The sequence below is a fragment of the Stegodyphus dumicola genome, chromosome 5 (genome assembly GCF_044657685.1).
Source record: "Stegodyphus dumicola isolate Sdum_Otavi_A_Nest chromosome 5, ASM4465768v1".
NCBI lineage: Eukaryota > Metazoa > Arthropoda > Arachnida > Araneae > Eresidae > Stegodyphus > Stegodyphus dumicola.
The window spans coordinates 2,575,650-2,591,776 of NC_140772.1; the positions used below are offsets into that span (position 1 = coordinate 2,575,650).

Consider the following 16,127-nt stretch of genomic DNA (forward strand, 5'->3'; position numbering starts at 1 on the left):
AGCAGATTTTTTAGTCTTTCATCGCAGAATCCAGGGTCAAAAGTATTTTGCATTAAAACCTCATATGATGAGCCATACCAAGATGGAAGGCTCACCAGCAGCCGAGCGGTAAAATCGCTGAACACTGGTAGTTCGATCCGAGGTCCGAATCCCGCGAATGAGCTGGCTGCATGGGCATTTTCGTGGTTTTCCCCATGTGTAACGTGTATATGAGCCAGTTCCCCTTAGAAAGTCCTCCACGAAGGCATCCCTCCCCTTAGGCAGATAACCCTAGTGTGCTTTGCCGTATTCTCAACACACCACACCACCAAGATGGAAAGCCAGTACCAACTGATAATACCATCCAACATTCAAGTAAACTAAAGAGGTAGCCTCCGAATTTGGCTGAATTGGTTCCAAGAGATAGAACGCATTTATAGACATATTGATCAACATCATTAACAAGTTCAAACTTCAAAAGAATGACCCTTATTTGCTAATAATGGTACCTCTGAACAGGTAATAAACTGCCACATTGCAAAGAAAGCTTCCAATGGCTATAACAAGAAGCTTATGCAAAGAATTTACATAGGTCTTTTCCATGTGTGGAGTAGGATTGAAGATACTGGACTTAAAAACTCTGAGACTGGACAAATGCACATTCAAGCTTTCTTCCCCAAGAAATCCAGATTTAGCCCAGAGACAGCTAATCCATGACTGCTGACATGGAGAGAAGGCAACACTCAAACACAATCTAAAAAACAACTGTTTAGCTGAAAGTAGCATGTTTGTTTCAGGATATACGGATGTACTGATTTCTACTTCATTCAGAATGAATCTCCTCCCTGATGGTCCAAATGTGCAAAACAGAAATTCTTAAAACTTTGATAATGCCCTGCACTGCTGCCAACAGTGATTCCATCTTTTTTATACATGAAACTGGCCAAGTTCATGAACTTCAATACATACGGAGCAAATAACAGGACATATGTAATGGTGCTCAGATCAGAATCCATCAGAAAATTAAAGAATAATATTCTTACGAACTGCATCTACTGCTTTTATATAGCTTATTTTGTTAACCCTTTGCACTCACCAGCAACTCGAGCACGATTTCAGCTTTGCCAAATTGAATTTGCAGATAGCGTCTTCCCTTCCAATTTTCTTTTTGCATATGTATTGGTTTCACAATTTTCATGCGGTCATTAGTGAAAAACAGTTTAAAAAAATCTATTGGTTGTTTTATGTTAGAAACTATTCATGTTTCTGTGGCCATGAATTTGGTATAAATAAGCATAAATTGTACGCTTTGGCCAGGTATAAATTGTACGCTTGGAGGCACTTCGTCGTAGTCTCCACAAAGTACTCATGTTGAACTACTTGCACCTTCCACAGGTTCACTTTCAACTTCTCTTTTAACATCACTCTCAACTTCCCTGTCACTCTCTATAATTCTAATTTTCCGTCCTCTCACACCTCTTACTGCATCACTGTCTTCTCCACTGGATTCGTTCGTTTCGCGGCGGACTCTGTCGGAAATCGCTGCAAGTTGGTCATCCAAAGCAGCAAAATCGAATTTGTCCGAACTCGAGCTGATCTGATCTTCCTCCATATTTTTAGGGTAAAACACTATTTAATTACTATATTTACTACCAAGACTGTTTCAAGCGAATGCTATGCTGAGACTAACTAAACTGAGCTAAGATTTGGCAACAATGTCAGTGGAGCCTAGTCCATGAAAAGACTTCCAAGAAAAATATCTTATCTCACATCGTAAATAAGGAGATTGCGTTACAAAAAACCATAGTGTCGTAGCAGCGTCGTTCGATTTATGACTTCAAATCACTTGGGTGCCGCAGCAGCGCCGCTCGAGCTACTAAACAAGTTTAATTAAATTTTAAGAAAATCTTTAGTTGAATTATGAATTTAAAAATCAGGAAAACTCAGATAAGCGGCACTTGGCGCAATTTTTTCCGCCATCTTGAATCGTTATATCCTTGGGAGGAATTTTTTGACGCCTAGAGGGAAATGGCATCAAAAGGCACCTTTCTGAAAATTTCCTCTCAACCCAGAATAAATATTGTGGAAAAATACTTTCTTCTTAAGGATCTGCATATACTTGCAGAACCTTACTACATATTAACATACTGTAGAAATGCACTTATTTTGGATAAAATGAGATGCTGTATGGATTCTATAGAAAAAAATTTTCATTTAGCCTTTTAGACTCAAAACACACAGATTTGTAGAAATCCCCATTAGTGATGCTGAAGGTTTATAAACAATTTACAGTTACAATTCTACTTTTGCGGTCACCCAGAGAGATATTTATACAAAAAATGGAATAGTGTTGAAGATTAATGCAGTTTTAGTGTTAAAAATTCCAATTCACACTGGTGTGTTTAATATATTTTGTCAAACAATTTTTGGCATTAAGAGTGTGTTGTGAAATATGTAAAAAAATATTGTTATCATTAAATACAAGGTGTCTAAAATGCTATCAGATTAGAACCATCATTTACTTCCAATTCTGTTGCAAAAAATAACTTACTTGGAGCACTGAGGCAGGAGACTCTGCCCTTTTTCTCTTTTTCCTGTTGCCCTATAAAAGTAACAAATATATTTAGAAACAACTATTACAATAGTTAGTGCATAAATTACAAATAATTCTTATATTTACAATCACATATCAAAACCTTGAGATTACAACATGACATTTATGTTTATGCTGCTATATTGAGATCACACATTCATAAAATCACACAATTGTATTGCCATTTCAAAAACTGAGTTTCTCTTACTAATAGAATGGCATGCAAAACACATCTCTAAATCACAAAACTAAATAAAACAAAGGAATTCATAATTTTAAATAAATATCAGTAAACTATTTAAATATATAAAAGCAACATTTTAAAAACTCTCACCACATAGAATCCTGCAGTTTTTCATTGCAGTTACAGAAAACCTAACTGCAGTTAAAAACATCATTGCATAATCTTCGAGATATGTATAAACAAGATATGATGGAAATTCTGAAGATTTAGTTTCATATAATCAACATTAGTCTTCAAAATATGTTGTGTCCCATATATAGAACCTTTTACAATGTAAGAAATACGAGGGCCATCCAGGAAGTAGATTACGTTTCCGTCTGTGTCCGCTAGGGGCGGGGCTAGCGCGGCCATCTTGGGGTCAGAGCATTGCGCAGCTCAGTCTGCATCTAGCCATGCTAGTGAGAGGTTCGTGCTGTGCTCCGTTCAGATACTGTGACGGTTTGAAATGTCTGCGTTAATTGAAAATCCCGCGAGCTGCGCTCAGTAATAAGGTTTCTGACTGCAAAAAACTGTAAACCGATAGAAATCTATCGGCAGCTTCGTGAAGTGTATGGGAACAACATTATCACTGAAGGTGGAGTGCGTCAGTGGGTCATAAGATTTCAAAATGGCCGAACCAATGTTCACGACGAAGATTGAAGTGGGAGACCCAGCATAGTGACCGCCGAACTTCTCGAAAAAGTCGATGCTAAAGTCCGTGAAAATCGAAATTTCACAATAACGGAACTTTCTTTGAGTTTTCCACAAATTTCGCGAAGTTTGTTGCACGAAATCATCAGCGAAAAGCTTGGTTACCACAAGTTTTGTGCAAGATGGATTCCAAAAATCTTGACAGAGGACCACAAAAATCAGCGAATGGCTGCAGCGTTGAACTTTTTGGACGCTTACCATAAGGATGGTGACTCTTTACTCGATCGAATCGTTACTAGTGACGAAACATGGGTGAAACATGTGAACTGTGAAACGAAATTGCAATCAATGCAGTGGGGGCACACAAGTTCTCCCCAAAAACCCAAGAAATGCATGCAAACAATGTCGGCAAGGAAGATGATGGCGACTGTTTTTTGGGACAGAAAAGGTGTAATTTTGGTGGACTTCCTGGAAAGAGGCACTACAATAAACTCTCAAAGGTATTGCCAAACTCTCCAAAAACTCAGAAGAGCAATTCAAAACAAGCGCAGAGGAATGTTGAGCTCTAAGATCTTGTTGATTCACGACAACGCCCGCCCCCACACGGCAAATGTCACTCGTAAAGTTCTTGAATCTTTTAAGTGGGAGTTGTTTCTTCATCCGCCGTACAGTCCCGACCTGGCACCGAGCGACTTCCACCTATTCCCAGCAATGAAGAAGTGGCTGGCTATGCAGCGTTTTGATGACGACGCACAGCTGCAAGAAGAGGTAACGAAGTGGTTGAAGGCGCAGGCGGCCGAATTTTTCGACGAAGGAATTTCCAAGCTCGTACATCGCTACGATAAATGCCTTAATTTGTATGGTGACTATGTAGAAAAGTAGTATTTGAGTGTGGCTTTCATCTGTATATAATAAAATTTGTTTCCTATACTTTGTTTATTTTTTTATTCCAAAACGTAATCTACTTTCTGGATAGCCCTCGTATGAGCAGAATAAATACTGTGGAAACATATTTTGGATAAAATGAGATGCTGTATGGATTCTATAGAAAAAATTTATCATTTAGCATTTTAGAGTCAAAGCACACAGATTTGTAGAAATTCCCATTAATGATGCTTCAAGTTTATAAATAACATTTACAGTTACAACTCTACTTTTGTGGTCACCCAGAGAGATATTTATACAAAAAATGGAATAGTATTGAAGATTAATGTAGTTTTAGTGTTATAAATTCCAATTCACATTGGTGTGTTTAATGTATTTTGTCAAACAATTTTTGGCATTAATAGTGTGTTGTGAAATATGTAAAAAAAATATCGTTATCATTAAATACAAGATGTCTAAAATGCTACCAGATTAGAACCATTATTTACTTCTAGTTCTGTTGCAAAAAAATAACTTACTTGAGGCAATGGAGCAGCAGCTTCTGTTCTCTTCCTTTTCATGCTGCCATATAAAAGTAACAAACGTATTTAGAAACAACTAACAGAATAGTTAGTGTGCATATTACAAACATTTCCTATATTTACAATCACATATCAAAACCTAGAGAATGCTGCATGCAAGTTTTAAGAGTGCACTGACATCAAGTAAAACTAATATAAACTATGAAAAAATTATGAGTTGCTGGAAATGAATTTTTCGAGTTCAACAGTTTCGTGCACATTTATGGTGAGCCATGTATGTCAGATTTTGTTATACTATCCTACATTACGAAGAACTTAAGACCCCAGAATTATGAATTAAAGAGAATTTACTATAAATACATTTAATATTTCCAAAATTTATCCCCTAAAATTTCAAATTTCATACGAAATTGATACCCTATGTATCATTCATTTGCATATTCCAATATTGAGATTCTATTCAAAAGAACATGAAATTCTTATACATTATTATACTAGATATGTGCAATATATTGCACTTCATATAACTTCTTATACACATATTGTTTGCTTTGAAATAGTTTACACCAGTTTGCTTTTACCAAAAGCTTCACTTTTATTTGACTTTGCTTACTAGAAGAAATCCGAAAAAGAGCTTCACTTACACCAGGGCTTCTGCACAGCATCACACGATGCAAGTAGAGCCTATGGGCCACAAAAACTGGACACTTACATACTGGAGATGTTGGTCAACAGAAGAGAATTTTTCAAATTATATTTTATTTCAAACCAGTTCACTAAAGCGTTGTTTACTAAACTGCCTTGAAATAAAATTAATTATTCTGGATAACAAAAAGGCAGGCACAGAAGGCTGTTTCAAATGCAGATTAACAATGAAGACACTTTTTTTAATGTGAGATGAAAGTCTCCTAAAATGACTGTTTCTTTTAAACCTGTATACATGTACCATTTATTGTAGTGACAGCAGACTTTACTAAAAGACTCTCTTACTAAAAGAATGGCATGCAAAATACATCTCTAAATCCCAAAACTAAATAAAATAAAGAAATTCACAATTTTAAATAAATATCAGTAATTAATCCGTACTCGTCGGGACTTGAGCGATTCTGGATTATCGATTTTTCCGGATTATAGATCATCAGTTTAAATCTGGTAAGATGGCATGCAGAAATTATAAAATTAAAAATACGAAACCCTAATTTATGAAATAAAGAACAATTATGATCTAAAAGGTATCAAAATTTACAAACAAACAAAAAAAAAAAAAAAAAAGCTTATTATTTATTTGTTTACTTTATTAAACATTTCTTTCAATGTAAGTCGTTTAAGTTGCTTCTTTTTTTATGTGATAATACATTCTCTTTAATTCTATAAACAGACATAATTTCTTGTTCACTTACAAAGTTCTGCTGTATAAGTCCTATAATTGCTGTGTCGAGAATACCGACTAATTTGTCAATCGAAATTTTTTTGTTTTCAATTTTTTCGGCGTTAAAGATAAACAAAGGATATGCATTTATCCATTTATCCATTTTTTGCAGCAATTCCACTTTTTGTTTAATGGACTTCGAAACATACTTTCGCTTTGTAGATCCTTTACATATTAGTAAATATATATCAGAAATTCTATTTGACATAATCGAAAATTCAAGCTTACTTTTATAAAATTGCTCTAATAGTCTGCAAAAAATAATAAGCCGAATCCAATTCAAAGATTAAGGAACAACGTAATCTGCAACATTAACTGAATTAGATAATTTTAGCTTAGCTTATACCGTCCGTTATACATTAAACGCGCATTCGTAAACGTATTTTGTGCACGCGCGTATTCGCCGCCGTAAAGGTCTTACACGCATGCGTCACTAAGACGCATGCGCAAAAAGTTTGTAGCTTTGAGGTCCGGATTATAGATCATTCCGGATTATGGGTGTCCGAATTAACGACTTTTGAATGTACTTTCTTTTTAATTCTGTAGACAGACATAATCTCTTGTTCAGTTACATTGTTGAAGTCCTGTAACTGCTGTTTTGAGACTTCCAACTAACTTGTCAATCGAAATTTTCTCGTTTTCAGTAACTTATCTGTCCCTTTCTTCACTATCGGTAGCGGTAATTTCTGGATCTAGAACCATACTACAGATTTCGCTATTCATTAATTGATTGATGATTGAGAAGCATTGTCATCACAATAAGAAACTTCTTTTATATCATCTTCATTTATTACCGCTTCTCCACATTTCTTTACAAAATCTGTTAATTCGAAAATTTCACCTTTGCTTTGCTATATCTGAAAACCTTTAAAATTCGCGGCTATTATCATTAAATTTAGCTATCCTTCACTATACATATTTGGCTATGCATCATGAGCTTGGCGACTAATGACACGTCGTTCCATTAAATTTTATCTTGCTTCTATCATGCACTGAGACAATTAAGCCTGCATTGTATTAGTTTAGTTATCTATTATACTTATGTCTATTTCTTGCACATGCACATTATCAGAGTTCTGAATAAATATGTCCTAAATTTTGCAACCCAGTGTGACCATACGAGTCCTGCGCTGGTTCCGGGTTTATGTGAATACCAAATCAGTTATTCTTAATTCAAAGAGCCCTAAATGTAATCTTTGGGTTAACAAAATCTATTTTTAGCATATGGAAAGAAATTTTTGGTAAATTTTTCCTCATCAACAATTTTTAGCACAACTGAAATCAAGCGTAATGTCAACATATAAGGTCACCACACTCTTTTATTATTCAAATACTAAAAAAAATATTTTTTTTAGGTATTGCTATGAGTCATTACTCAAGTAGATAACGAGTACTGCGAGTCATTAGTCAAGTAGATGTTTAGATAAACATGTGGTAATGAAAGGAAAGTATAATAAATAATGATTTGCCAGGTGTGCATCAGATCTATGATGTACCTATGCAGAATGTTTCGGTTTGAGATGCGTGCCAAGCAAATACGCAGCAACGGAGCCAAATTACTGATCATACAAATTTATGCTAAATTGATTGTTTCTTCAGTAACAAGGTATTTTATTTGGTGTGGAAGTGAAATTAAGAATTGGGACTCTCCAGATGTTTTATTATACACGGAGGGGGAAATCAAATGCGCATGCGTAAAGCCTACGAGAAAAATTTTATTGATGGTTGATGGTTTTGATTTTCTTGATGGTTTGTGGCTTTGAGGTCCGGATTTTAGCTCATTCCAGATAATGGACGTCCAGATTTTGAACTTTGTACGATACCACTCAGGTGTGGCAGAAACTCCATTAGGATTTACTTATTTGCACATCTTCAGGGAAAAGGGGGCCCATTGTTATACTAAGCTAAGAGGGATGCGGTTTCCCTTGCATGTACTACTGGACCCAAAACACCCAGTTCAGTTTGGGGGAAAAAATACAGTTTATGCTTTTGCATGATAATTTAATACTTGCATACAAATATTTTAATAAAAATGTGTAAAGTTAGCCATAATTAAATACATTAGTGTGATGGTTGAGACTGAATTTTATATGAAAATTTTTGATATATTTGGTTAAAGTTAGTTGTTGATATTCATAACACAGATTGCAAGTGTTGATCTGTCACTTTATTTCTTAATTTTGACTTCATTAGATTCATAAGAGAAAATGTTTGTTCACACATATATATATGCTACCAAACATGATAGCACATCTGCTTGCATTATTTTTTAAGTGCAAAAATTCGGCAGGTGGAGTTCTACAAAAGTCCAGAATATCTAAATCATGGAATCTGGATTTGCATAAGTCAGAAGTTTGTACATCGATAAGTTCTGATTGAACATCTTCTGGAGCTTCTTCGACTACAACGGAGCCCTGAACAGTTTAAATTTAATCTTATGCAATTCAAAGTCTGTAAATCACTTTACAAAAAAAATAAGCAGCCTTTCCAGTTGTTTATCAGGAAAATTTTCTTTTAGCTTCTTCAGGTACAGAAAATTGACAAAATTTTGACAGCCAAGCTGCTTTGAGAACAGCTGGAGTTTTAGTTTGAAAGCAGATACTGCTTGTTAGGTGATTGATGAACTAGTTTTTTTCCCATCAATTTTGTGTTTAGGTCATTCAGATGGGCTCTCGCATCAACTAAAAATGCTAAGTCGCACTTGAAAGATGGTTCCTTTACAGTGGCGTAGCTAGGGTGGTGCAAGGGGAGACATCTGTCCCCGGGCGCAACATCCAAGGGGCGCCAAATTGATGCTATGAAATTTTCTAATGAAATGTTTTCCATTCTTGGCACACAGAAAGGGGCGCAAATTCTTCAATTTTCCCCAGGCGCTGGAAACCCTAGCTCCGCCCCTGTTCCTTTAAAAACCTAGTTTGTTTCCCATTTTCATCAAGGGATAGTATTATTTCATCAATCAAATCAGCAACCCTTTTCAAAGCCTCTCTACGGCTCAACCATCATACTTTAGAGTTCCCCGGGCGCTGGAAACCCTAGTTTGTTTTCCCTAGCCTTTTTCCTTTAAAAACCTAGTTTGTTTCCCATTTTCATCAAGGGATAGTATTATTTCATCAATCAAATCAGCAATCCTTTTCAAAGCTCTCTACGGCTCAACCATCATACTTCAGAGTAATATATGAGATCACTATGTGGTGCATCTGTATGTTCTAGGATTTCCTTAAATTGCTTGTGGTTTAAAGCATGCCAGTGAATAAAATTTATTGTATCGCTCACTACTTTCATTAGGCGGTCAAATCCTAGTTCTTTCGCGCATAGCTCTTCTTGGTGTATGATAGAATAATATGAAAGCAAATCTTTTCCTCTATCATCCTCTCAGTAGACTCCCCTAACTTTATTCCCTAGTTTATCCCCTAAGATTTCAGATTCAAAACAAAAATGATACCTTATGTACCATTTACGTGCATATTGCTATATTGAGCTTCTATTCAAAAGTAAATAAAATTTATTTCAAAGTCTTTATTATTTTCTCTCAAATTAAAAAAAAGCATTTTGGTGTCATAATGGTAACTATCCACCGATCATCAAATCACACATCTGTATTGTTATTTCCCAAAACTGAGTTTCTTTTTCTAAAAGAATGGCATGGAAAACATGTCTCTAAATCACAAAACTAATTAAACAAATGAACTCATAATTTTAAATACATATAGGTAAAATATTAGAGTCTACAATAATACAAGAAATGAACTTGCGAAATACTGTATGAAATAAAGATTAACCGATGTATGAAATATTTACTAGATTAAAAACCATTCTACATCTATTTTCTTGCTTGGACAATGTTCTTTCTTTATTACTTGTTCCGCATACCTGTCAGTTTCTATTGATAGTATTTCCCAAAAGTTCACATTCAATACTTCTTCAAAAACCTCTAATGGTTTGGATTAGCACCTAGTTTTGCATAATCAGAGGGTTTACACCAGGTATTCCTGTAAATTTTTTTATTTCAGGCACATTATCTATTTCCTTCCAACACCATTCTTCCGATGATTTGTCTGCGATTCCAGAAGGTTCACAATCATCATCACTTATTAGTCGCCTAACACGTTTTCGCTTTCTTGGTAATATTTCACTATTATTATCTTCATTATCAGTATCAGGTAAGTGTACACTTATTTCTTCTGATTCTTCATAATCGCTCCAATCACCTTTACCTTCATAGTCTGCAAAACTCTTATCTATTATGGTATTTACTATACAACACATTTTTGCGTTATTTTTCCGTTTCACCAGCGCAAACCTCGCCAAGCAGACTTTATTGCTTTATTGGCAACAACACACAGTATACACATAAAAAATGTCAGCAAATGTTAGTTCTAAGATGTTTTTTTATCTTGAATGCATAAATAAAAAATATTTAAATATTGAATTTTGGAACAATATTGAAAGAACTTTTCATACCATTTAACTGAAGTTAATTCTTCACACCAACCATAAATAAATCTTACACACTTCATGAAACTCAACACTCCGCGACTTTATCGCTTGTGCCAGCGAAATGGAAATTTGCGCCAGCCAAACGGAAAAGTACCATTTTTCCTTTACAGAAATATATATTGACCGATGCTCACACTAAATTTTTACAAGAATGAAATCTTACAGACTAACAACAATTTGGGCGTGACTTGTACCAAGAAATTCTATGTAACAACATGTGATAGGATCTGTGATATTTCCACAAGTAAAAAAGGTGTTGCCAAATTCAGTACACTAGAAATTTTAAACTAAATTAATTATCATATTCAACAGTATGCATGACGAGTGTAGCTCGTCATTGTGCGATATGGCATGAAAAACCAATGACGAGCTTGACTCGTCATTTTACCGGAAGGGGTTAAGCTTTTCATGTAGGCACAAAGGCTCAACAGCGGCCAAGTGGTAAAAAGGCTAAACACCGTTAGCTCGGTCCGGGGTTCACATTCCGATGGAAAGGCTGACAGCATGGGCACTTTCGTGGTTTTCCCCTTGCTTTCTAAATGCTGTTTAAATTTGCTTCATTCAAAGTTTTTGTATATAAATAATTACGGTAAATTAAAATGAACTGTTTTTTAAGTGTTTACAGTTGCTTTTGTAACAGACAGCACCACTACTTTTTCCAGTCACACAGTTGGACGTGCCGTCCGCCAACGTAACAGCTAATTAAAAATATTCAGAACTACCTTTCAAATCTGCATGATCTGATTTATTCTTATTTAATGTTAATATTTTATTTATTTATTTATTTATTTTTTTTTTTTTAATTTTTTATTTTTTTTTACGTTTTGCAAAATATTTATTTCTTGTGCTGTGTTTTATATTACGGATAAGAAAATTTTCAGTGTGTGGATATACAAGTGTGAATTTCTTTTATTAAATTAGCTGGTTTAAGTATTTCACTGGATTACTTGGTATTAATATAACTGAAAGTGAGCTCCTAAATGTCATGGATATCAAGAACTTAGAAGAAGAAATAGAAGATTATATCAAGAACTTCGCGCATATAGTGAATGAAACACACCCGATTTTGTCCTGCTATATTTAGTTGTCAAAATCTATTTTAAACAATTGTTGTAGGCACAGCATTAAAAAGTCTGATGTGTAGACCACATGACTTCCCTTGCACGGAATATTAAATTATGAGCACTTTTTTGGCTGCATTTCATTGAAACTTATTTCCTCGAATCTTTTTAAATTAAATAGATTTCTCTTTAAATTAATTCAGTTCTCACTTCGCAACAAGACAAAAATACAGAAAACCTCAAAATAGCTTTATTAAAAATTGCAAAATATAGAGAAACTTAAAACACCAAATACAATTAAAACAAAAAAACAATTTTTACAATTAAAATTATTGTTTCTATGCAAAAACAAGTAGTGACACCAGCAAGCAAGAAGGCAGATTTTTCGGTGCACAAAACTGAGTTTACTTTGGGTCCCACTCGGCAAAAAGACACTAAAGGTGCAGAAACGGACTTAACTCACTATTTTGCTAAGTTTCAAATGCAAACAAATATGGCAGCTATAGTAAAAAAAAAATTAGGTTTAACCGCACTTAAAAAACTTTTATATAGCTAATAATTCTACAACTATTGCATGCAGATTAACTAAAGGCATAAGAACTTTAACTGGAAGATAAGAACAACATAATTCAACCATTTTTAAAGCAAAATATGCACAATTTACCAACATATAAAAATAATTTTTTAAAAAATGAGCTCACGCAGCTGAGTAACAAAGTGGGTATATTTGCATATTTATATATGTTTGGTGCAGCCGAATTCAACCAAAAAGGTAGGTGCACAACTACATGTTATATCATATACAAAATTTCAACGTTTTGAGTCTACTCATTTTTGATTTATGCGAGTTACATACATACATACGTACGTACGTCCAGACATCGCAAAAAAATCTGTCCTGAATCCATTTTAAATCCTTTTTGCAACCCGTTTTGGAAAAAAGAGTCCTTTATTCTGTTCTTACCTACAGATGTCACGCAAAAACATCCTTCATTGTATCCGATAGCAGTTAATATTTGGGTATTTTCATTGAAATATCATACTCGAAAATTTTTATGATTGCGACACTTCTTACAAAAGTGCAACTTACTTCGTACAACAACTTCGTTCATTGACCGTCTCATTATTTACAACTTACTTCGTACAAGGAAGTAAAAAAGTGAGTTCCCAAATATCCTAATTTTCTTAAATAATCAGCAAATAATTAATTTTAGTCCTTTTGTTCTTTCATATTATAATAGTTTATCATTTATCAGTACAAAAACTGAAGTAATTAAAAATTTAACTTTTTAGATATTTTTAGTATTTTTTCATTAATGTTATAAGGTATTTTCTCCCTCCTTTCTGCATGCCTTCATAATGTAACCATAGCTCACTCGGCGCGTATTCGAGAGGTGTAGGTTCGAGTCCCGGCGACGCCTTTGCACATTCTTCACACCTCCTGCCTTAAAATAACCTAATGACTCTACAGTGGTGCCCGAACTAAAACGTGGTGAGCGTTGATTCTTCACAACCAGGATTTAACGATCGGGTTCCCTAATCTCCATTCGCCCTTTATAAGGGATAATGTATTTTCTCTTTCCTTCCAGCATGTCTTTGTGGTGTGATGGTCAGCATACTCGGCGCGTATTCGAAAGGTTCAGGTTCGAGTCCTGGCAAAAGGCATCGCTCATTTTCAAAAATATCTCTCGGCGTATTATAAAAAAGTAACCTAATAGGTTCTAAAATGTAATTAATGAAAATCATTTCAACCCAAAATAGAATTTGCATTAGTGAATTTTAGTTAATAATAGTGCCCCCCTCTATTCTGAATATTATTGGAAAAATTTAAAGATCAAATTTGATAGTATCTTAAGATGGTTTTGCAGTCGGAAAACAAACTCATATTGATTCATCCTTTTTTTTCTTTACAAATGCCGAATATCTGTTTGCAAGTTCAATCTGTTTTCAAATCAAATGCCGAATATCTGTTTTCTATTTGAACTTGATCAAATAGTGTGTTAGTGTTTAATTCAAAAGATAATATTATGCACTGATTAACATTTCCTCTAACTTTTAATTAAGGTTGCCTATGAGCAACCCCTTTAATTCTGACTCGCAGCTTTTATTTTTAGGCCAGAATATGAATGTCGGAGGGTTAAGGATATTAAATTTAAACAACGGGATTTCTTTTGAAGCACTGCGACATGAGAATGTTTAATAATCTTAGCATCGTTAAGAATAATTTTCTGGGTTCTCATATTGAAATTTTCCCAGAGTATTAAAAGTTGTAAATGAAAACGTAAGCGTATTATTATAAAGCAAAATGTAGCCGAAAACTGCTGCGACTGCTATTTAACTCTAAGGAGGGGTTATCAGAGAGAAAATGAGAATTAATATAGATTAAAATTGCATTTTAGGTAGTTATTACTGATTATAATAGATTGCAATATTTGAATATGAATTCTTTGAATATTTAAGAAAAAAATTATGACTGCGAAAATAGAAAAATATTTTCTTGGATTGTTTCCTTTCTAATAGAATGCGGATGAATTCTGTTTTACTTAATGAAAACTAAAATTTATTTGCTAATTAATCTGTCCTCTGTGAAGACTTTACTTCAGTGATCTCTATTAATTTGCCATTTGTTTTTCTTAATTTAAATGCTTCAAGAATAATTAGAAAAGGACCTAATTCTCTTCTTGCCCTTAAATTCTTCATTTGTAAAACTGCATTTTCAGCTATAATCATGTGAAATAATTCTCTAAATATAATTCAGTGCAGACAAAATAAGACATATAAACAGCTTGGAAATGGGATCACCACTGAGATTCTGTTTTAGAAATATGATGAAGCTTACGAAAAATCTAGGAAGCGAAGTAATTCCATACCATATTTTATAATTTTTTATCAATGATCAACCTGTAAATATAATTAATCGACATGCAAATATAATTTAATAATTTAACGTGTATGTATATGTTACAGTGAAAGACCGAAATTGGAGAATATCGACTTTCACCGGAGAATGACAACATTTACCAAATACATCAGTGAAAGATCGAATATTGCATTCCATTCCATTACATTCGGACCCTCATCGGTGTATGTCGACAATCACAGATATGCTCTGGTGTAGGTCGAAAAGAGAGTTAAAAAAAAAAGTCATAAAAGTTTAAGTTGTTGCAATAAATAAGATTTGAGTCACATAATTTAGTAAGTTTTTTATTACTATTATTTTATTTTCTCATTCAGAACGCACTGTATAATCAAGTAAGTTTTTGACTTCTATTATTTTCCTTTCTCATTTTGAATGTATTGTGTGTTTTAAATTCTTATGTTCTTATTTTAAGTCTCAAGTGCGTTTTTTCGCGACTGAATTACGGTAAAGAAAATATCATATTCTTATATGTTCAACATTCACCGGTGAAAGTCGACATTCTCCAGATTTCAGTGTTTCACCGTAACGTATGTTCTACATGTAAATATTATAATATATATATGCATGTATATGTGAGGAGAAGGTTCATTAGCGGCTGAGCGGTAAAGCTGCTGAACATTGATAGTTTGGTCCGGAGTTCACATTCCGGTGAACAGATTGGCTGTATGGGCGTTTACATGGTTTTCCCCATGTGTGACGCATATACGATCCAGTTTTGCTTAGAAAGTGCTCCACAGAGGCATCCTTACCCTTAGGCAGATAGCCGTCGAGTGCTTTGCTATATTTAAATAAACCACAACAAACCATATAAGTAATTTAAAAATTGCTATATTTTATATATGCTTACAAAATGGTATATATATGTAATTAAAAATTTTCTAATTGCTTCAGAACCTAACATTTATATAGATATTATATACATATATATACATTAATGAACATTGTATATTTAAAATTTTTTTCTTTGATATTTTATACCTTGTAGAGACATTAGGTATTTTTTTCTGGAAGCAGGCAAGATGAAAAATTAACAACGCCTTTGCCGGGAATCGAACCACGGACCTCTGACAATACCGGCTCAGCGTGCAGAACCACTACACTACGAAGGCAGGAGAAATACCTTATAACCTTGTTCCATATTTTGTTGCATTTATTTATGCCTATATACATACATATAAAAAAATAACAATAGGCTAAAAATTAAAAACAAAATTTTTAAACCCGTCCTGTGCTATAGCTGCAGGATTGAAGTAAAATAAACTTAAAGCATCTAAAGTTAGAATTAAATTGGAATCAAAGCAAGGCAATTCCTCGCCAATATTAATAATTGCAACTGCATATAAGAGGTTTAACTTAATATCTAAACAT

At 34.0% G+C, this 16,127-nt stretch overlaps 1 protein-coding gene across 6 annotated transcripts in view; it reads right to left on the reverse strand.

Moving 5' to 3' along the window:
• The window catches only part of LOC146997016 (uncharacterized), a 61,649-nt gene that overhangs the window by 31,195 nt on the left and 14,327 nt on the right, over positions 1 to 16,127 (reverse strand). For all 6 annotated transcript variants that reach the window (XM_085816440.1, XM_085816444.1, XM_085816443.1 and 3 more), the window contains exons 2-3: positions 4,850 to 4,892; positions 2,531 to 2,581 (exon numbers count right to left, since the gene is read on the reverse strand). In XM_085816440.1, the coding sequence (XP_085672566.1) occupies positions 2,531 to 2,581; positions 4,850 to 4,892 (94 nt within the window). The remainder of the gene's footprint in view (positions 1 to 2,530; positions 2,582 to 4,849; positions 4,893 to 16,127) is intronic.